This window comes from Staurois parvus, unplaced genomic scaffold (genome assembly GCF_062004578.1).
Source record: "Staurois parvus isolate SC_StPar_1 unplaced genomic scaffold, SC_StPar_1.0 ptg000254l, whole genome shotgun sequence".
NCBI classification, from domain to species: domain Eukaryota; kingdom Metazoa; phylum Chordata; class Amphibia; order Anura; family Ranidae; genus Staurois; species Staurois parvus.
The window spans coordinates 129678-151725 of NW_028318050.1; the positions used below are offsets into that span (position 1 = coordinate 129678).

Sequence of the window (22048 nt, forward strand, 5' to 3'; positions counted from 1 at the left end):
GATCTAATGCCAGTTTTTAACATTTTTAGCTGGGGTCATCTCAAAGCCTGTACCCGACCCAAAGGGCCTGGAATGGATTTGGAGTGACATTAGGCAATTTTTTGGGGGGGTTACATGTGAGATCCCCCATAAAATATATACCAAACCCAAAGAGTCTATGAATTAGTATTGTGTAATTCTACATGTAGACAGTGTGCAGTTTATTGGATTTGTTCCCAAATCAATAGCTATAGTGGGGTTTGTTCTGGAGATCAAAGTTAAATGCTAGGAGGGCTTGAGTGGAAGCTGGAATATTGCAATGCAGAGCTTCAGAATGTCCATTGATTTGATTAGAGATGTAGGTCATTGAAAGAGAAATAAAGTTACAATTGGCAAAGAGACTACTGGCATATCAAAAACCAAATGAAATTTCATGGTTGTTAATTTTTCATATCATCAGTGTGCCATCTGCGACACGTGATTTTCATGTCGCAATCAAAAGTGCCTGATCCAACATGCTGGATTTTGTTTCAAAAAATGAAATAAATTATAGCACAATCAGAGGCGCCATTTTCTTTTTTCGATCGACAGACTGTTCGGTTTTCGACTTGCCTACCAGCATAACCTACAACTCATAGTCCTTAATATTAACCAGAGATATCAGGGTTGTTTCTGAGATTGTGAGTTTATTTATGAGAGCAAACAAGGTGGAGATAAGAAGCATCCTTGTTCCATATCTCTTCTGATATCAGAGGTCCATCTGTATGTGCTTCTGCCTTACTTCTCAGTAGGCACCAATGGACTGCGTATGTTACACAAAAGACCCTCCATGCATCTGTAGCCTTTCATTTTGAGGTTTCTCCTGCATCTTTGCCCACACTTCATAGCCTTTCCTTCCTTTGTGTATGCTCAGTGCAGTCTCATCAATAGGTACAGTAGATACCTGGGCATGCTCTGTTCAGTGCAGTATATCTTGTGATTTGATCTCTGCTCAATACTGATCCAATTCTAGCTTTATAAATAGTAAGTAAGTAGAATAAAGAACACCTGTCATAGAGGTTCCATCCTTTGCTCTAGGCTCTTTACAGTGGTTGTAAAGGTGCAAGGTTTTTTTATCCTAATGCATTCTCAGAATTAAGGTAAAAAACCTGAGCCTCATCTCAATCCAGAAATGTGCATGAGAGCAGAGGCACACCCAGGCCTCTATCTCCTCATTTACTGAGTCAATCATAGCCAGTAAGGAGGGATAAGGGGGCGGGGTCCAGCCATGTTTTTTGTGTCTTATCTCCCTTCCCTCCCTTTTACCATATCCCAGTCTACTGATGCGAATATATGTGTAGCACTGCCCCTTGGGACAAGCTGGAATATATTATGGGTCCTGCGCTCAATAGATCCAACCCTAAGCAAACCCAATCCCTCTGGCACAACTGGTAATGAATAGCAAATACCCCGCCAAGAAATTTGCTGACACAGGGTTAAATGAAACAAGAACAATTTTATGGAGAATGAAATGCAGTGTAGAGGGGTGGGGTTCCCCTTTCAACTTCAAAACCTACTTTTCTTCTTTTATGCAATGCAGTAAATTTGGTCTGCCACTAGAGGGCTTCACAGCCAAGAGTCTCCGGATGGCAGAGTTGCACTTTAAGCAGAATACAACTGATATCAAACAAATAAACTTACTTATACTCTATCAATGAAATGTATTACCCACACCGGGGTATGATTCTGCTTCTGAGGGGCGTTAGCCAAAAATCACCTCAGAGTCAGAACAGAATGCAATAAAGAGGTAACTCTAATAAGGCTACTAAGCCAGATTCCCCCACTCTAGTCCTTGTAACGGTGGAGCTCTAGTTGGTGCACGTTTAGTCCTTACAATGAAGTAAATAGCAGCTGAAGGCTTCTTTGGAGTTTCAGCTGGTGTGGGTTACATCCGATTTCACTAGGTTTCTGGGCTGAGAGGGTCCAACCTCAGTGTCTAAACGCAACACAAAGCACCCCAAGACCAGGGGCAGTTGCAGGATGCAATCTCCCAGTATGTGTCAGTCCCCGGGGCAGACAGTCTCAATTACACTGGTGGTGAGGGGCAAAGCAGGCAGAGGGATCTGTGGCTTGCACAGGGCCCCGGATGGGTGAGATCCCAGCAGTGGAGTGCGGATGTCCCAGTCTATATGCAAAGTGTAAATGGTGTGTCTTACTTTCTCCAGTGGGACAGCTCACCAGACTCTGAACACACAGCAGGGTCCCTCTATCCACGCTGAGTGCTGTAGTGCCTCCTCCTCTGCTTGGACGGGCTCCACGTGTCCCTGTCTTTTCTCCAGCCTCGTGTCTCTCTGTTCTCCCTTTCACTTCCTGCTTCCTCCCCTTCCCAGCGTTCTTTGCTGTGTAGTGGATGAGTCATGAACTTGGCAGAATGCCCAGGTTTTACAAATAGGGGAGAGAGAGGAAGGACTGACTGCTGAACATGTGATTCCTTCTGAATCCTCTTGTACAAGGAGCCTGCTACATATGTCTCAAACTTGCTTCCATATAGAATTTGACTTCACACAATTCTATCAAATGGCCAACAAACTGAATACAATCAGACCTGCTAATCATTATTAATAATTCAGCATTAGATCTGTTTAGACAAGTTGGGCTCCCTTATGATTTTTTTTTCAGTATGTTTATATTTGGTTTATACTTCATAAAATATTTTATTTAGCCAGCTATCTTTGCTCTTTTTTTTTATCTTTTTTTTATCTTTTTACTGTAGTTTAATTTTTGAGCTACTCTAAATTAGTTAAATTTTTTTTTCTGAATTTTTCATTTTGGTGATACCAACATTTTTAGCTTTCCAATGAATTTTCAATAAGGGACATGAGGGTTTAGTTTAGATTAATTCTGTATTGAATGTGAGACATTTTTTTTTTAAAACATCTTTAAATGCCGTTCTGAAATCTTGGTTCCTTAAACTGTAAATCAGGGGATTGAGAAGAGGAAGGATCACGGAGTAAAAGACAGACACCACTTTGTCTCCGACAAATGAATAGCTAGGGCTTGGGCGAAAATAATTAAAGACAACAGAGAAATAAAATATGAAGACCATAGTCAGATGAGGGGTACATGTAGAGAATACTTTACTTCTGCTGCCTTTAACTTGCATTTTCAGAATAGTTTGAAATATATAGACATAGGGCAGGAAAGTCAATATCAGAGACCCACCTCCGAGGAAACAACCAATGAGAAAGATGAGCAAAATATTGATGTAAATGTCACTGCAAGAGATCTTAAGCAACTGGGGCAGGTCACAGAAGAAATTTTCTATAACACGTGACCCACAAAATGTTAATCTGAAGGCAAAAAGTGTGTGGACTAAAGAATTCACAACACTGAGACAGAACACGAAGGACATCAACTGTAGGCACACTCTCCAACTCATGATCTGCACATAATGCAGGGGCTTACAAATAGCAGTATATCGATCGTAGGACATGACAGACAACAGAATCACCTCAGCGGCATCAAAGAACATAAAGAAGAAGATTTGGGATATGCAAGCTGATGTGGTAATCTTTCTTCTCTGGGTGTGAAGGTCGAATAACGTTTGTGGGACAGTGACTGAAGAACAACAGAGGTCCAAACCAGCCAGGTTCCCAAGGAAGAAATACATAGGAACATGGAGGTGAGAGTCGGTAACTATGAGGACAATGATCAACAAATTCCAAATTATTGTCAGAAGGTAGATGAGAAGGAAGAAAAGAAACAGAGGAAGCTGAAGACCTGGAAGGTCGGACAATCCATAGAGAAAAATTTCATTTAAAAATGTCTGATTTCCCATGCAAATACTTGATATTACAAATGAAAAGTGTAAAATGTTCTTGCTACTGTTAACAATGTTAATTATTATAAATTCTCCGATATTGGCCAAAGCATCACAGTCACTGCAGAGGGTATTAAGCAGATTGTAATTTAGATTGATCATCATTAATTAGATTGTAAGCTCCAAGGATCAGGCCCTGTTGGCACTATATACAGTACATCCTGTATAATAATAATCATAATAATAACACTGGTCAACAAAAAAAAACTAACATTTTCCGGCCTGGACGTTTGCAGCTGTTTTAGACTAATTTCAGGGTGCTGATTCCAAATCTGACCTCAGATTTGCTCTATCCCATCTAATTTTTAGGCTATCGGCATACCCCATTTTCATAGATTTTACCCAAAATTAACTCTTTGTCACTTATGATTGCAAGTTGTTGCGAGTCAGTGACTGCTTTAGTGTTAAAATATGGTGCTGTATTTTTAGGATAGCGTGTTTATAATATCATTTTATGTAGATATCCACATTTATTTAATATTTTCCTTCTGCGAGGAGGTCACACTAAATACCCTTGTTTCCTGTGCTACTGGGACAGTAGGGCTACATTAGAACACTGGGTTAAAAAGAACTGGCCACCAAGAATCAGTTTGATACCTGGTGACAAGACCATCAAGAATGAGCTTCTAAATCCTTCACCAATGGTACTTAACTCCAGTCAAGCCCTCTATATACTATCCAAACCTTCCCTCTTCTTGCTGGAGACAATGTGGTGAAACCGGCTCAACGCTGCACATCCTCTGGTCCTGAAAAACAATTAGATCCTACTGGAATAAAGTCTTCCACTTAATTTCTGAAATTTCTGGAACTCTGATCACCCCAAATCCCTCTTTAGCACTTCCACACATCGGAATTGAACAATTTTCACCTAACTCTCGCACCATCATTATACATACATTACTTGCAGCCAAAATTAATATCACAAGATTGTGGATTACCTCCAACGCTCTTTTCACATCCCTGATCCGCGATATTAACTTCCAATGTGACATGGAGAAGAGACTGGCATTAAATAACTCTTCTCAACATAAATTTAATCCCCAATGGGCTCAATGGTTTTGCAATCCCAATTGCTCCATACAACTTTGAGACATAGACTACCATCAACACCATTAAACAATCCCAGACTGGCACTTCCTCCCCCACCAAGTTACATATCCCCCCCTTCCCTTCTTTTCTTCCCTTCTTTTCCCCCCTACCATCTCCTCCCTAATATTCCCCCAATACCCCATACACTCCACCAAGTTCAACACACTACCCAGAATACCTCTGATGACATCATCTTAGAGACCTTACTAATACCCCCCAGTTCCGATGGGGTATAATGTTAATTTCTATATTGTATTATATCACTTCAGTTGAACCGTATACCTCTACCCTGTTATGTCGTAAAAATCTTCAGTAAAAATTATTGAAATTAAAGAATGAGCTTCTGGTTGATAGGAATAAAATTGTATTTTCCCCACTGCACATAAAACTTGGGCTAATTAAGCAAATTTGTCAAAGCTCTTGATCACACTGGAGACTGCTTCAGCTACATATGTTCAACCTTTTCAAGTCTCAGTGACGAGAAGAAAAAGGCAGGAATATTTGATGGCCTTCAAATAAGAACAATCATCAGGGATCCACACTTTGTTACAACAATGACTGCTAGAGCATGGAATGCATTCTCTGATGTGGTGCGGAATTTCCTTGGGAAAAGGAGAGCGGACAACTATCGAGAGATTGTGGAGGAGCTGCTCTTGAGTTTCCAAGCACTTGGATGTAGAATGAGCATCAAGGTTCACTACTTACATAGTCACTTGGGCCAGTTTCCATAGAACATGAGTCACGTGAGCGAAGAGCAAGCTGAACGCTTCCATCAAGACAAAGTTATGGAAGAACGTTACCAAGGCCAATGGGACTCAAACATGATGGCAGATTACTGCTGGTCCTTGATGAGAGACATTCCACAAGCTGTACATTGGAGATCGTCAAAGAAGAGGTTGTTTATGCAGATGCAACATCACTATAGTGATTGACCTTTTTGTACATATTTGTCTTATCTTCACAATTCAATTCTTACATGGTAATATGCATTCACTCACATTGATATGCAGTCACTCACAACTTTGTGCTACGGCTCATTAAATGTTTGTTTCATTATTATTGTATATTGTATCTTATTCTTATATGTATGTCTGTATAGCTATTCGTATATGAGCATAAATTTGCTGTTTTTCTTGAAAATGAAATATTTGATATCTCAAAAACCTGATGTGATACACAAAAATTGATGCCAGATTTAGAATCAGAACCCCAAAATTACCTTAAAACAGTAGGAATACCTTATGCCAGAAAAAGTGGGTTGACCAGTGTAAGTAGACTAAAAAACAATTGTTCTTATAGCACCGGAAAGAAAAACTATGACTGTCTTTTGAGTCAATCTCCAGACAGTTCAGCCCATATGATTAGAACCCCCAAATGAGGTGTTAGCTTTATTTGACTGAAAGGCTCTGATTGTTCGGTCTTAGAAATTAGTGTATTAGTTCATTTAGTAAATTAGTATATATCATATTTTCTTCTCTATAAAGAGTGCAAGTGGCATCTGACAACAAATGATCTTTTACTTTACTGAAACTATTATCAGTATTATACAGGATTTATATAGCACCACCAGTTTGCTCAGCACTTTACAATATCAAGGGAGACAATACAGCAACAATACAGTTCAATACAAGAGGGTGAGGAGCAGGGGTGGACTGACAGCTCATGGGGCCCCCGGCAATAGGGGATCATGGGGCCCCTGTGTCCTTGCCCACATCCAAAAAAGCCTATGAAAAAGCCAATGAAAGGTACCAGGGGCATCTCATGGGACCCTCCGGGCAATAGGGGATCATGGGGCCCCTGTGTCCTCATCCACAACCAAAAAAGCCTATGAAAAAGCCAATGAAAGGTACCAGGGGCATCTCATGGGACCCTCCGGGCAATAGGGGATCATGGGGCCCCTGTGTCCTCATCCACAACCAAAAAAGCCCATGAAAAAGCCAATGAAAGGTACCAGAGGCATCTCATGGGGCCCCCTACAGAGCCTGGGCCCTTGGGCAGTGCCCTAGTGGTTGAATGGTCAGTCCGCCCCTGGTGAGGAGTAAAGGATTTAATTCATCAATGTGCAATCTGTTACATGTGTAATATTTCCTTTTTCAGGCCTATTCCTTTCACCCGATGATACTGCCAATAACAAACTTCATGTCCAAGGTGACCACTCACTCCTCTTACTGTATCAGGACAACAGAACCACCCCCCCTCCACAAAATAGCAGTGCTGGGATCTGTTGTCCTCAGAGGTAGATTTATTTATTTATTCCTGGTACTTATATAGCACCATCAATTTACGCAGCACTGTACATATATATTGTACATTCACATCAGTCCCTAACCCTCAAGGGGTGTAAAATCTAATGCCCCTAACTCACATTCATACATACACATACTAGGGACAATTTAGACAGGAGCCAATTAACCTACCAGCATGTCTTTGGAGTGTGGGAGGAAACCAGAGTACCCGGAGGAAACCTATGCAGGCACAATGAGAACATGCAAACTCCAGGCAGGTGGTGTCGTGGTTGGGATTTGAACCAACGACCCCAGTATTGCCAAGTGGAAGTGCTAACCATTTAGCCACTATCTAGATATAACTAGATAAAATGACAATATAGACAGAGAACATAGGAGGATGCCAACTCACAAAATTTCTTACAGGACCAACAGGTGTAATTTGTGAAGTTGTCAAAAGCTAGGCAGACAGCTATAATAAAATTCTTTCAATGGTATATGTAAAGGGCTTTACCCACATGCAGGCAAACTACTGGTGAGCCATTGGATGCAGACAACCGTTCCCACCCTACAGACCTGGTTGACTGAGGTCAATTCCACTCTACCGTACAAGAAACTTATTTATATGCATAGAGGATGTCCATCGAAGTATAACAAAATATGGGATAGATGGCTGTTTTCCCTCAATACCTAGCTGGCTTGACAAGACAGGGTTGTTGGAAGAGGGGGTTCCTCATCCCTCCTCAAGTCCCGTCCTTCTATAATACTTTCCTGGGCCCCTGGAACTTTGATATTTATTCCTTTTGTCTGACCTGTTTTGCTGTTCATACATTATATTTAAGATGATAGTGAAGCGCTATGCATATAAAACAATTAATTCAATACATACGAAATAAACCGTGATTATATAAAAAAAATATATATAATTCTACTAAAAATATATATGACCATAAATGCACATAAATAAATAAATCAATTCACAGTGACTGGTGCTAATAAAACACACTTAAAATCTCTAGTAGTGGTATTGTGCAAACCCCCAGGTCACATAATGACCTAAAATTGTGCCAAGAAGAACCCCCCAATTGCAATTAGGAGATATAAAGGTGATGTGTCACTCAATATACTCTATATAAAGTGATTGATGCTCAAAACATTGAATATATACACATATCAATATGGCAGAAAATATAGTCCACAATGTAGTGAAAAAATTGGTGTGCAAATATAAAGTGCTTTTGCACTCCAACCATATGTGCTCGTGCGACACTCTGGTGTATCTCAATCCTAAAATGGCTAGAGTGCCTCCTCACCTCCTTATCTCGACCCCTAAGGGCCACAACTCTTTTATCAGCAGGTACTCCACACCATAAGGAAAACAGCTGGCTCCAATGGCTCCCCTTAGTCTCCACTGACAGATCAGGTTCGCCCCTCAAGTACTGGTCCCCGTAGTACAGCTCAAGGATGCATAATATATAACAAGGTCATAGAGGAGTAGACAAAAAAGACCTCCATAGTGTGATACGATATATTTAAATGTCAGCAAAAATAGCCAGATGAACACTCACGGATAGGCAGGTACAAGCAAGCGGTTTCAAATGTTCTATCATGCATTGCTTGTTGTTCTACTCACCCCCTGGACTTGTATCCAAATTGTGACCCAGGTATCTATTTGTGCTGTACTATATGTTCTTCATGTACCATGCTGGTTGTGCTTTTTTCACTCTGTATTGTTTTTTTTTTAAATGTGTTATGTCCTGTCTCTGCTTTTTCCTTTCAATAAAGTGTTTATTTTCAATGTTTAAAAAAAGGGCTTTACCCACAACAACTTGGTAAAAAAATGTTCTATTAGTAAGGAACATATACCCCACATTAATAATTATACTACCAATATTAGTGTGCACCGTAAATTGGCTCTGGCATTGATACAGTTTCTTCTTGCTAGAGGTGGCCATTTTGCTGAAGCCCAGAGCCCCTGAGCAGCAGTGAATCTTTAGGCTGTCAGCAGATCGGCCTCTATAAATCCAACACAGTGCCTACAAATAGAGAGCAATTGAGCATGTGCAGAGCAGGGTGAGAATGTATTTCTGGATTTTAAACAGTATAAACACTTATTTTTAATGTTTTAAATAGCTATACCTACAAAAGGGGCCGGCCTGAAGGGATCTAGCAGGACCTTTTTTTGTTTAACTAGCTGCCGACCGCAGATAGCCGAATGACGGCTGCACTTCGGCCGGCCAGTTCTGAGTGGACGTCATATGACGTCCTCCCAGAACGCGCTCTCCTGCGCGCCCCAGGGGGCGCGCACCCGGCGATCTCCGTGATCGCTGTGTCCTACGGACACAGCTGATCACGTGATGTGGTAAAAGGCCAATCACAGCGGCCTTTTACCACGTGATCAGTGGTGTCCAATGACACGCTGATCAGAGGGAAATGCAAGTGCCGGTTCTCGGCTGCACTTTCCTCACGCTGTCAGATCGTGAGGAAAGTACTGCAGAGAACCGGCAGTTGTCAGAGCGAGGATCGGCACCGATCATCAGGGCACTGATGATCAGTGCCCTGATGATCGGTGCCCAGCAGTGCCACCCGCAAGTTCCGCCCACCTGTGCCCAGCAGTGCGCCCACTAGCTCCGCCCACCTGTGCCCAGCAGATCACCCACCTGTGCCCAGCAGTGCACCCACCTGTGCCCAGCAGTGCACCCACCTGTGCCACTCTGCAGTGCCACCTACCTGTGCCCAGAAGTGCAACCTACCTGTGCCCAGCAGTGCCACCCTACTGTGCCCACCCACCTGTGCCCACCAGTGCCACCCACCTGTGCCCACCCACCAGTGCTGCCCACCAGTGCCACCCACCAGTGCATCCCAGCAGTGCTGCCAGTCAGTGCCACCAGTCAGTGCCCAGGGGTTGTGCCGGTCAGTGCCGCCAGTCAGTGCCCAGCAGTGATGCCAGTCAGTGCTGTCTATCAGTACCCATCATCAGTGTCACCTATCAGTGCCGCCTATCAGTGCTGCATATTAGTGCCGCCTATCCGTGACACCTCATTAGTGCTGCCTATCAGTGCCGCCTATCCGTGCCACCTCATTAGTACTGCCTATCAGTGCCCTTTAGTGCTGCCTATCAGTGCCCATCAGTGCCGCCTATCAGTGCCCATCAGTGCTGCCTCATCAACGCACATCAGTGAAGGAGAAAAAATACCTGTTTGAAAAATTTTATAAAAGAAACTTTTTTTTTTTCAAATTTTTTGCATTTTTTTATTTATAGTGCAAAAAGTAAAGCACCCAGTGGCGATTAAATACCACCAAAAGAAAGCTCTATTTGTGAGAAAACAATTATCAAAATTTCATATGGGTACAATGTTGCATGACCGCGCAATTGTCAATCAAAGTGCGGCAGCGCTGAAAGCTGAAAATTGGCCTGGTAAATAAGGGGGTGTAAGTGCCTGGTAGGCAAGTGATTAACAGGCTGAAAATGGAGCAAATAAGAAAAGTACATTGTTCTGGTTCACCTGAGGCCAGGGGCGGACTGAACATTTGGAAACTCGTGCGCTGCCCGACGGCCCGTGGTCAGTAGGGTGCCCCATGAGATGCCCCTGGTACCTTTTTTCATAGGCCCCATGTGTTGTCAGTCCACCCCTGCCTGAGGCACGATTCAATGACAACCAATATTTTTTAGAATGTGTTAGACATCATTTAGCACAATTTGCAGCTTTAGGAAACAAGAGAAAAATATTACTTTCACTAAATGTAATTTTGATGACGTATAACGCATAAATATTAACACAACCTCTTTTAGTGCGACTACATAACAATTTCCAGTTTAGTCATCTAAACAATTCCTATACAAATTTGACATTTTTGTCATGAATTGTAATGTATTAATGTTTGCTTCCTTATTACAAAACAATGAAGAGTCTATTCGTGACTAAATGACCTCCTGTATGCCTATAACACCAGAACAAGTCCTTCCACAGAATATATATTAAAATACACAGCACAAAATCCCGTGGAATATCCCAGAAAAGTGATCCACCTCCACCCTTGAAGGCTGAACAAATAAAAATTATAAACTTTTCTCTTTATCTAACAATCAAACATCACAATCAAAATTTGAACCAACAAATGTCCAAAACAAATAAACCCCACAGGTGTAAACAATTGTCCAAAATCGTCTTTTTTTCTTTCTTTTCTTTCCAACAACAAGTCTTTTTCTCAATACCCGCAAATCCTGATGGCAATATACCTCAAAAAACAAAAACTTAACATAGTGTCATACCTTAAATAATAAATACACACGTGCCACTCAATGTGCAACATGCAAAAAATAAATAAATAAATATATATATGTGTTCACTCTGTGTACTAATCTCTACACACAAACAAATATTCCTTTGTGTGCCAAAAATATATAAGTAAAAACACTCACACAACGTGTCTATTGCACAAACTGTGAAAAAACAACATGTAACAATGCAGGAGTGTATCACCACACTCTATATTCATCAGTGAACACCTTTAAACCCAAACCAACACTCTCCAACTTATATATTTTTGGTACACAAAGGAATATTTGTTTGTGTGTAGAGATTTTTTCTCACAAATAGAGCTTTCTTTTGGTGGTATTTACTCCCCTCTGGGCGCTTTACTTTTTGCGCTATAAACAAAAAAAGTGCAAAAAATTTGAAAAAAAAAAAAAGTTTCTTTGTTTCTATTATAAAATTTTTCAAACAGGTAATTTTTCTCCTTCACTGATGTGCGTTGATGAGGCAGCACTGATGGGCACTGATAGGCGGCACTGATGGGCACTGATAGGCAGCACTGATGGGCACTGATAGGCAGCACTGATGGGCACTGATAGGCAGCACTGATGGGCACTGATAGGCAGCACTAAAGGGCACTGATAGGTAGTACTAATGAGGTGGCACGGACATATATATATTTATTTATTTATTTATTTATTTTTTTTATTTATTTATTTTTTTGCATGTTGCACATTGAGTGGCACGTGTGTATTTATTATTTAAGGTATGATACTAGATTAAGTTTTTGTTTTTTGAGGTATATTGCCATCAGGATTTGCGGGTATTGAGAAAAAGACTTGTTGTTGGAAAGAAAAGAAAGAAAAAAAAGACGATTTTGGACAATCGTTTACACCCGTGGGGTTTATTTGTTTTGGACATTTGTTGGTTCAAATTTTGATTGTGATGTTTGATTGCTAGATAAAGAGAAAAGTTTATAATTTTTATTTACTTCCACAGAATATACTGTCCCAAATGAGTCTGTAAAATGATTGAAAAGAGTGAGAGTGGTATAATATTTATCAGCTTTGGCCTATCCCTTTACCCACCCCCCCCCCCCCCCGACATTCAAAAGACAAACACATATTACCTAAATATAAAATGACACAACGTAACTGATGTCATCCTATAGTTGCAATTGTTATGAAACAATTTTACTCTAAGCAAGAAAAAGATTTATATTTTTCAATTCTATGTTAACAAACTCTGAGAAACCAACAGTACCTATAAATCAAATAAAACGATCACGCCGGTATACATTTCGAATATACCAGGTAAATTGGCTCCACGTTCATATATTTATAATGCAGACATTTCCCCTGACATCTCTGGAACACACAGGAGAGTGGCTCTGTATACATCTGAGAGTAATCTGAAACACGAATCCTTAGGAAAATTAATCTCTACAGAAAAGAAAGCGTCACTCAAACTAACCGATCCCTAACTGACATTAAATAAATAAATAAATGTGTTTTGCTTTGCTACCTAAAGTGTAACAAAACCCACAACAGTACAATCAGTCTGTAGATGCAGTAAAGCGTGCTTGTTATGCTCACTGTGGAACCTAAGGGGTTAATCCTCTGCATTGTGTAAAAAGGCTGTTTGATCCTGTCTTCTCTGATCCTCCCCTTCTTCTAGTGCCTCCTAAACATCTCCTGATAGAACAGGACAAGCTGCACATGCTCAGGGCCAATCAGCACTCTCCAGACAGAGGTCATGGGTCCTGCATCCTCCTATTGCAGCATGAAAACTCCTCCAATAAGCTTTAACACGTTCTTTGCTGGACACTGATAGAAGTCACAAGGCTGCTATATACTGCTGATGAGAAAAGCTATTTAGCAGTTTATATTTACAAAAATAATTGCACTTCTATGTTCTCTGTACTGTGGGAGAATGGATATAGTGAATGCAGGGTCCAGGGACAGCAGATATAGTGAATGCGGGGTCCTGGGAGAGCGGATATAGTGAATGTGGGGTCCGGGGAGAGCGGATATAGTGAATGCGGGGTCCTGGGAGAGCGGATATAGTGAATGCGGGGTCCGGGGAGAGCGGATATAGTGAATGCGGGGTCCGGGGAGACCGGATATAGTGAATGCAGGGTCTGGGGAGAGCGGATATAGTGAATGTGGGGTCCGGGGAGAGCGGATATAGTGAATGCGGGGTCCGGGGAGAGCGGATATAGTGAATGCAGGGTCCGGGGAGAGCGGATATAGTGAATGCGGGGTCCTGGGAGAGCGGATATAGTGAATGCGGGGTCCGGGGAGAGCGGATATAGTGAATGCGGGGTCCTGGGAGAGCGGATATAGTGAATGCGGGGTCCGGGGAGAGCGGATATAGTGAATGCGGGGTCTAGAGAGAGCGGATATAGTGAATGCAGGGTCCAGGGAGAGCGGATATAGTGAATGCGGGGTCCAGGGAGAGCGGATATAGTGAATGCAGGGTCAGGGGAGAGCGGATATAGTGAATGCGGGGTCCGGGGAGAGCGGATATAGTGAATGTGGGGTCCAGGGAGAGCGGATACATTGAATGCTGGGTCCGAGGAGAGCAGATATAGTGAATGCAGGGTCCGGGGAGAGCGGATACGGTGAATGCAGGGTCCGGGGAGAGCGGATATAGTGAATTCGGGGTCCGGGGAGAGCGGATATAGTGAATGCAGGGTCCAAGGAGACCAGATATAGTGAATGCGGGGTCCGGGGAGAGCGGATATAGTGAATGCAGGGTCCTGGGGGACTGGATATAGTGAATGCAGGGTCTGGGGACCTGATATAGTGAATGTGGGGTCCGGGGAGAGCGGATATAGTGAATGCAGGGTCTGGGGAGAGCGGATATAGTGAATGTGGGGTCCGGGGAGAGCGGATATAGTAAATGCAGAGTCCGGAGAGAGCGGATATAGTGAATGCGGGGTCCGGGGAGAGCGGATATAGTGAATGCAGGGTCCGGGGAGAGCGGATATAGTGAATGCGGGGTCCTGGGAGAGCGGATATAGTGAATGCGGGGTCCGGGGAGAGCGGATATAGTGAATGCGGGGTCTAGAGAGAGCGGATATAGTGAATGCAGGGTCCAGGGAGAGCGGATATAGTGAATGCGGGGTCCAGGGAGAGCGGATATAGTGAATGCAGGGTCAGGGGAGAGCGGATATAGTGAATGCGGGGTCCGGGGAGAGCGGATATAGTGAATGTGGGGTCCAGGGAGAGCGGATACATTGAATGCTGGGTCTGGGGAGAGCAGATATAGTGAATGCAGGGTCCGGGGAGAGCGGATATAGTGAATTCGGGGTCCGGGGAGAGCGGATATAGTGAATGCAGGGTCCAAGGAGACCAGATATAGTGAATGCGGGGTCCGGGGAGAGCGGATATAGTGAATGCAGGGTCCTGGGGGACTGGATATAGTGAATGCAGGGTCTGGGGACCTGATATAGTGAATGCAGGGTCCGGGGAGAGCGGATATAGTGAATGCATGGTCCAGGGAGTCCGGCTATAGTGAATGCGGGTCCGGGGAGAGCAGATGTAGTGAATGGGGGGTCCGGTGAGAGTGGATATAGTGAATGCGGGGTCAGGGGAGAGCAGATATAGTGAATGCAGGGTCCAGGGGAGAGCAGATATAGTGAATGCAGGGTCCGGGGGAGAGCGGATATAGTGAATGTGAGCTCCAGGGACACCGGATATAGTGAATGCGGGGTCCGGGGAGAGCATATATAGTGAATGCGGGGTCCGGGGAGAGCGGATGTAGTGAATGCGGGGTCCGCGGAGAGCGGATGTAGTGAATGCGGGGTCCGGTGAGAGCGGATATGATGAATGCGGGGTCCGGGGAGAGCAGATATAGTGAATGCGGGGTCCGGGGAGAGCGGATATAGTGAATGCAGGGTCCGGGGAGAGCGGATATAGTGAATGCGGCGTCCAAGAAGAGCGGATATAGCAAATGCGGGGTCCGGGGAGAGCGGATATAGCGAATACGGGGTCCGGGGAGAGCCGATATAGCAAATGCGGGGTCCGGGGAGAGCGGATATAGTGAATGCGGTGTCTGGGGAGAGCGGATATAGCAAATACGGGGTCCGGGGAGAGCGGATATAGTGAATGCGGGGTCCGGGGAGAGCGGATATAGTGAATGCAGGGTCCGGGGACCTGATATAGTGAATGCAGGGTCTGGGGACCTGATATAGTGAATGCAGGGTCCGGGGAGAGCGGATATAGTGAATGCAAGGTCCAGGGAGACCGGCTATAGTGAATGCGGGGTCTGGGGAGAGCGGATATAGTGAATGCAGGGTCCAGGGAGAACGGCTATAGTGAATGCGGGGTCTGGGGAGACAGGATATAGTGAAAGCAGGGTCCGGGGAGAGCGGATGTAGTGAATGGGGGAGTCCGGGGAGAGCGGATATAGTGAATGCGGGGTCCGGGGAGAGCGGATATAGTGAATGCGGGGTCAGGGGAGAGCGGATATAGTGAATGCAGGGTCCGGGGGAGAGCGGATATAGTGAATATGAGCTCCAGGGAGACCGGATATAGTGAATGCGGGGTCCGGGGAGACCGGATATAGTGAATGCAGGGTCCGGGGAGAGCATATATAGTGAATGCGGGGTCCGGGGAGAGCGGATGTAGTGAATGTGGGGTCCGGTGAGAGCGGATACAGTGAATGCGGGGTCCGGGGAGAGCGGATATAGTGAATGCAGAGTCCGGGGAGAGCGGATATAGTGAATGCGGGGTCCGGGGAGAGCGGATATAGTGAATGTGAGCTCCAGGGAGACCGGATATAGTGAATGCGGGGTCCGGGGAGACCGGATATAGTGAATGCAGGGTCCGGGGAGAGCATATATAGTGAATGCAGGGTCAGGGGAGAGCGGATATAGTGAATGCGGGGTCCGGGGAGAGCCGATATAGTGAATGCGGGGTCCGGGGAGACCGGATATAGTGAATGTGGGGTCCAGGGAGAGCGGATACATTGAATGCTGGGTCCGGGGAGAGCAGATATAGTGAATGCAGGGTCCGGGGAGAGCGGATACGGTGAATGCAGGGTCCGGGGAGAGCGGATATAGTGAATTCGGGGTCCGGGGAGAGCGGATATAGTGAATGCAGGGTCCAAGGAGACCAGATATAGTGAATGCGGGGTCCGGGGAGAGCGGATATAGTGAATGCAGGGTCCTGGGGGACCTGATATAGTGAATGCAGGGTCCGGGGAGAGCGGGTATAGTGAATGCATGGTCCAGGGAGTCCGGCTATAGTGAATGCGGGTCCGGGGAGAGCAGATGTAGTGAATGGGCGGTCCGGTGAGAGTGGATATAGTGAATGCAGGGTCCAGGGGAGAGCAGATATAGTGAATGCAGGGTCCGGGGGAGAGCGGATATAGTGAATGTGAGCTCCAGGGACACCGAATATAGTGAATGCAGGGTCCGGGGAGAGCATATATAGTGAATGCGGGGTCCGGGGAGAGCGGATGTAGTGAATGTGGGGTCCGGTGAGAGCGGATATAGTGAATGCGGGGTCCGCGGAGAGTGGATGTAGTGAATGCGGGGTCCGGTGAGAGCGGATATGATGAATGCGGGGTCCGGGGAGAGCGGATATAGTGAATGCAGAGTCCGGGGAGAGCGGATATAGTGAATGCGGGGTCCGGGGAGAGCGGATATAGTGAATGCGGGGTCCGGGGAGAGCGGATATAGTGAATGCGGGGTCCGGGGAGAGCGGATATAGTGAATGCGGTGTCTGGGGAGAGCGGATATAGAGAATGCGGGGTCCGGGGAGAGCGGATATAGTGAATGCGGCGTCCAGGAAGATCGGATATAGCGAATGCGGGGTCCGGGGAGAGCCGATATAGTGAATGCGGTGTCTGGGGAGAGCCGATATAGCGAATGCGGGGTCCGGGGAGAGCGGATATAGTGAATGCAGGGTCCGGGGAGAGCCGATATAGTGAATGCGGTGTCTGGGGAGAGCCGATATAGCGAATGCGGGGTCCGGGGAGAGCGGATATAGTGAATGCGGTGTCTGGGGAGAGTGGATATAGCGAATGCGGGGTCCGGGGAGAGCGGATATAGTGAATGCGGGGTCCGGGGAGAGCGGATATAGTGAATGCAGGGTCCTGGGGGACTGGATATAGTGAATGCAGGGTCTGGGGACCTGATATAGTGAATTCAGGGTCCAGGGAGACCGGCTATAGTGAATGCGGGGTCTGGGGAGAGCGGATATAGTGAATGCGGGGTCTGGGGAGAGGGGATATAGTGAATGCAGGGTCCGGGGAGAGGGGATATAGTGAATGCGGGGTCTGGGGAGAGCGGATATAGTGAATGCAGGGTCCAGGGAGACCGGCTATAGTGAATGCGGGGTCTGGGGAGACCGGATATAGTGAAAGCAGGGTCCGGGGAGAGCGGATGTAGTGAATGGGGGGGTCCGGGGAGAGCGGATATAGTGAATACGGGGTCCGGGGAGAGCGGATATAGTGAATGCGGGGTCAGGGGAGAGCGGATATAGTGAATGCAGGGTCCAGGGGAGAGCAGATATAGTGAATGCAGGGTCCGGGGGAGAGCGGATATAGTGAATATGAGCTCCAGGGAGACCGGATATAGTGAATGCGGGGTCCGGGGAGACCGGATATAGTGAATGCAGGGTCCGGGGAGAGCATATATAGTGAATGCGGGGTCCGGGGAGAGCGGATGTAGTGAATGCGGGGTCCGGTGAGAGCGGATATGATGAATGCGGGGTCCGGGGAGAGCGGATGTAGTGAATGCAGAGTCCGGGGAGAGCGGATATAGTGAATGCGGGGTTCGGGGAGAGCGGATATAGTGAATGTGAGCTCCAGGGAGACCAAATATAGTGAATGCGGGGTCCGGGGAGACCGGATATAGTGAATGCAGGGTCCGGGGAGAGCATATATAGTGAATGCGGGGTCCGGGGAGAGCGGATATAGTGAATGCAGAGTCCGGGGAGAGCGGATATAGTGAATGCGGGGTCCGGGGAGAGCGGATATAGTGAATGCGGGGTCCGGGGAGAGCGGATATAGTGAATGCAGAGTCCGGGGAGAGCGGATATAGTGAATGAGGAGTCCGGGGAGAGCGGATATAGTGAATGCGGGGTCCGGGGAGAGCGGATATAGTGAATGCAGGGTCCGGGGAGAGCGGATATAGTGAATGCGGTGTCTGGGGAGAGCGGATATAGCGAATGCGGGGTCCGGGGAGAGCGGATATAGTGAATGCGGCGTCCAGGAAGAGCGGATATAGCGAATGTGGGGTCCGGGGAGAGCGGATATAGTGAATGCAGGGTCCGGGGTGAGCCGATATAGCTAATGCGGTGTCTGGGGAGAGCCGATATAGCGAATGCGGGGTCCGGGGAGAGCGGATATAGTGAATGCGGTGTCTGGGGAGAGCGGATATAGCGAATGCGGGGTCCGGGGAGAGCGGATATAGCGAATGCGGGGTCCGGGGAGAGCGGATATAGCGAATACGGGGTCCGGGGAGAGCAGATATAGTGAATGCAGTGTCCGGGGAGAGCGGATATAGTGAATGCGGGGTCCGGGAAGAGCTGATATAGTGAATGCGGTGTCCGGGGAGAGCGGATATAGTGAATGCGGGGTCCGGGGAGAGCGGATATAGTAAATGCGGGGTCTGGGGAGAGCGGATATAGTGAATGCGGGGTCTGGGGAGAGCGAATATAGTGAATGCGGGGTCCGGGAAGAGCGGATATAGTGAATGCAGGGTAGGAGCTTGTACTGCAGCCCACAGAGCAGGTGAGCCACAGCACCACCAGTGCTGAGTCTTTTCCTGACGGGTGTGGTCGCAAGGTGGAAAGCTCTGCTGAGCTCCAGGAAGGCCCGAGAAGCCTGGGGCTAAAGTGCCCTGCTCAAGCCCATGGAGAATGGCGGATCCTGGGCCTGAGTCCAGCGGTGGGAGACCCCTGGACGGGCCTAGTACCGGTCCTGGCTTCCCATCTGTGGAGGACCTGGGAACAGCCCCAAAGAAGGGGGAAGGATACGCAGAGTATAGAGGCCAGGTAGCTGCCCGGATAAAGACCGTGGAGAAAGAGGAGGCCAAGCTGGTCAAATTGAGCATGGAGCTCAAGAAGATGCACTCCAGTTATGATCGGGTCTGGAGCTCAAAAAGACAGGCCATGAAGCCTGGTCTGGAGGTCTTAAAGCAGCGGGTCTCCTTCCAAGAGAAGTATGTGGCGGCCCTCAAGAGAAAGAGCGGAGTCTTGACGGAGAAATATGCAAACGATAGCCGCTTTAAAGCAGCTAGGAGCAAGTGTGTGGCGGTGGCAAGAGGCCCTGTGGACGAGATCTCCTCCATGGAGGAGCTGTCGGATGTATCAGTGATGGGAGGTGAGCCAGTGCAGGGGCTGGCTTAGCCCGCTGTAGTGATTTCCGAAATGGCGCCGGCTGATACGGAGGACGCCGAGGCCACGAATGAGTCGGGCTCCCTCCCCCTCGGGCAGCAGAGCTCAGATTGGGGAACGCAAGTGGAGGAGGCGGAGACCACGGGAAAGCTCAGCTTCATCCGGGAAATGGAGCCGGCGTTGAGAAGTGATCACTTCCGTTTCGCTTCCGAGGATTCCGGAAATGAGGAAGAAAATGTGCCGCGTAAGCGGGTGTTTTTTGTCCAACTGGGGAGCTCTGTGTCAGTAAAAGATGGCGTGCTGATGGCCGAAGGTGTGCTGCAGGACTCTGCAAAGTCTGGTGGTGACGCACCAATGGACATCCCTGCTGGTAATATGTCTGGGGCTATACCTGTAGTGCAGGCTCCTCCTGCAGTGCATGGTTTGGGTGGTCCAGGTTCCTCTGTCCCCCTGGTGCAGGCTCCCATTGGCTCCGCCCCCTTGAAGGCTGTGGAAGGTGTTGGGGTTGTGTGTGTCCCGTTGGGGTCCCCATCTGGTGGGCTGATTTCCCAAACCCTAGTTCCTGTGGGTCAGACACTGCTTAGTTCCCCTGTAATTGTTTCTGAGGTACAGGTGCAGGCCTCCCAGGGCTCTGCTTTGTCCAGTCCCCCTTCTGGTAGTCTGGGTCCCCAGGTTCAGGGGTCTGACCCAGTGGTCCCTGGTCCTCAGGTTCAGGCTCCTTCTGTTGCCCTGGCTGCGGTCTCCCCGGACCCTGCTCCCTCTGTTGTTAGTATCCCCGCAGTTTCATCCGCTTTAAGCTACTCGGCGGTGGTTAGGGGTGGGCAGGGGCCGGCCAGGCCAATGCAAGCTAGGGCGGGCAACTTACCGACATCAGCTGCCCGCAGAAATGTCGTCCAGTTAAAATGGACAGGGCAGGGCCCCCCTTTAGGTCGGAGGGAAGTAATTGATCGTATTCTTGACATGGGCTATAAAGCAACAGATTTGTTTGCTTTCATTGCCCCAGTCGGTACGGGCAAATACAATGTATCTTTTATGCGGCCGGAATTGCTAGATCTTTTTTGGCAAAGATATGATTCCATCTATGCCCATAGCCCGAGGTGGGTTGGTCTGTCCCCAAAATTGATATCTCGCCAGAACGTGGTCAAGAAAATCACGGTTCTGGTGAGAAATGAGTTGATCCCCCTGCAGATATTGTGGTGTGGCTGGGAAGATATGGGAATGTTATGGCGCCCCTGAGTAAAATTACGGATGAAAGTGGGATCTGGACAGGCGGGTGGACGACCACCGTCCGCTTGAGGGTGGAGGGGAATGTGCTCCAGCATATTCCTTCCGATACCTTCCTTGGCAGGGATAGGTTCATAATTTTTTATCCCGGCCAACCGCGGGTATGTCACTGGTGTGGTGCCAAGGGGCATTTTGCCGCCACCTGTCCTGTGATGTGCTGCTCCTTGTGCCAGGAGATTGGGCACCTGGCCAAGGATTGCAGCGTAATAAGGTGCAACTTGTGTGGTTCTGTGGGGCATTCCTATAATTCATGTCCTGAAGCCCTCCGTAACATCTCAGATAGGGTGATAATAGCTGAATTAGACAGGCTGGATGCCGAGGATGCAGCGGAGGAGGTAGTGAAGGCCAACGTGCCTTCTGAGGCAGGCCTTGGGGAGGTGGAGGAGGTTTCTGTGGTCCCTGAGGTTGCCCTGGTTGAGTCTACAAACCTAGTTAGGATTCCAGTAGTACCATCCGTGGTGTCCATCCCCCTTCAAAAGAAGGGAAAGAAATTGGTGGAGGCAGCCAAAGGGGCTGGGGTGGTGGAGGTTACAGTTGGGCCTTCTGTGTCCATTCCCCTAGTTCTTCTCCCGCTGCGTCGGGATAAGGTGCCTGATAAGGTATCCCAGGCTCCTGTTCAGGGAGGTCAGGTGGGGGTCCAGGTGGAGGAAGGGTGGTCCACAGTTAAGATGGGCATTAAGCCTGTCCTTTCCCCAGTGGGGTCGGTCTCCTCATTAGAGGTAGGGGATCTGGTTCTGGGGAACAAGTTTGGGACTCTGTCTGGGGAGGAGGAGGAGTCAGGTGATCCTACTTCCCCGATGGAGGATGAGGACGAGGGGGGGTCTCTGAAGAGGTCAAGGGACCTTTCCAAGAAAACCAAAAGGAAGGTTAAGAAGCGCCATTCTCAATTTCCTTAATGGCAGTTCCCGCTCCGATAAAGGTGGCAACCATTAATGTTGCCAGCATAAAATCTGTAAGTGCTAGAGAAACGGCCTTATTTTTGCTCAGCAGTATTGATGCTGATGT

General features: G+C 47.2%; 1 protein-coding gene across 1 annotated transcript; it reads right to left on the reverse strand.

Annotated features, from left to right (window-relative positions):
- Positions 1-2848: 2848 nt before the first annotated feature.
- Positions 2849-3796, reverse strand: LOC149459540 (olfactory receptor 5AR1-like). Its single transcript, XM_089680956.1, has one exon. The coding sequence runs from the start codon at positions 3794-3796 to the stop codon at positions 2849-2851; it is 948 nt and encodes a 315-aa protein (XP_089537082.1).
- Positions 3797-22048: the final 18252 nt, after the last annotated feature.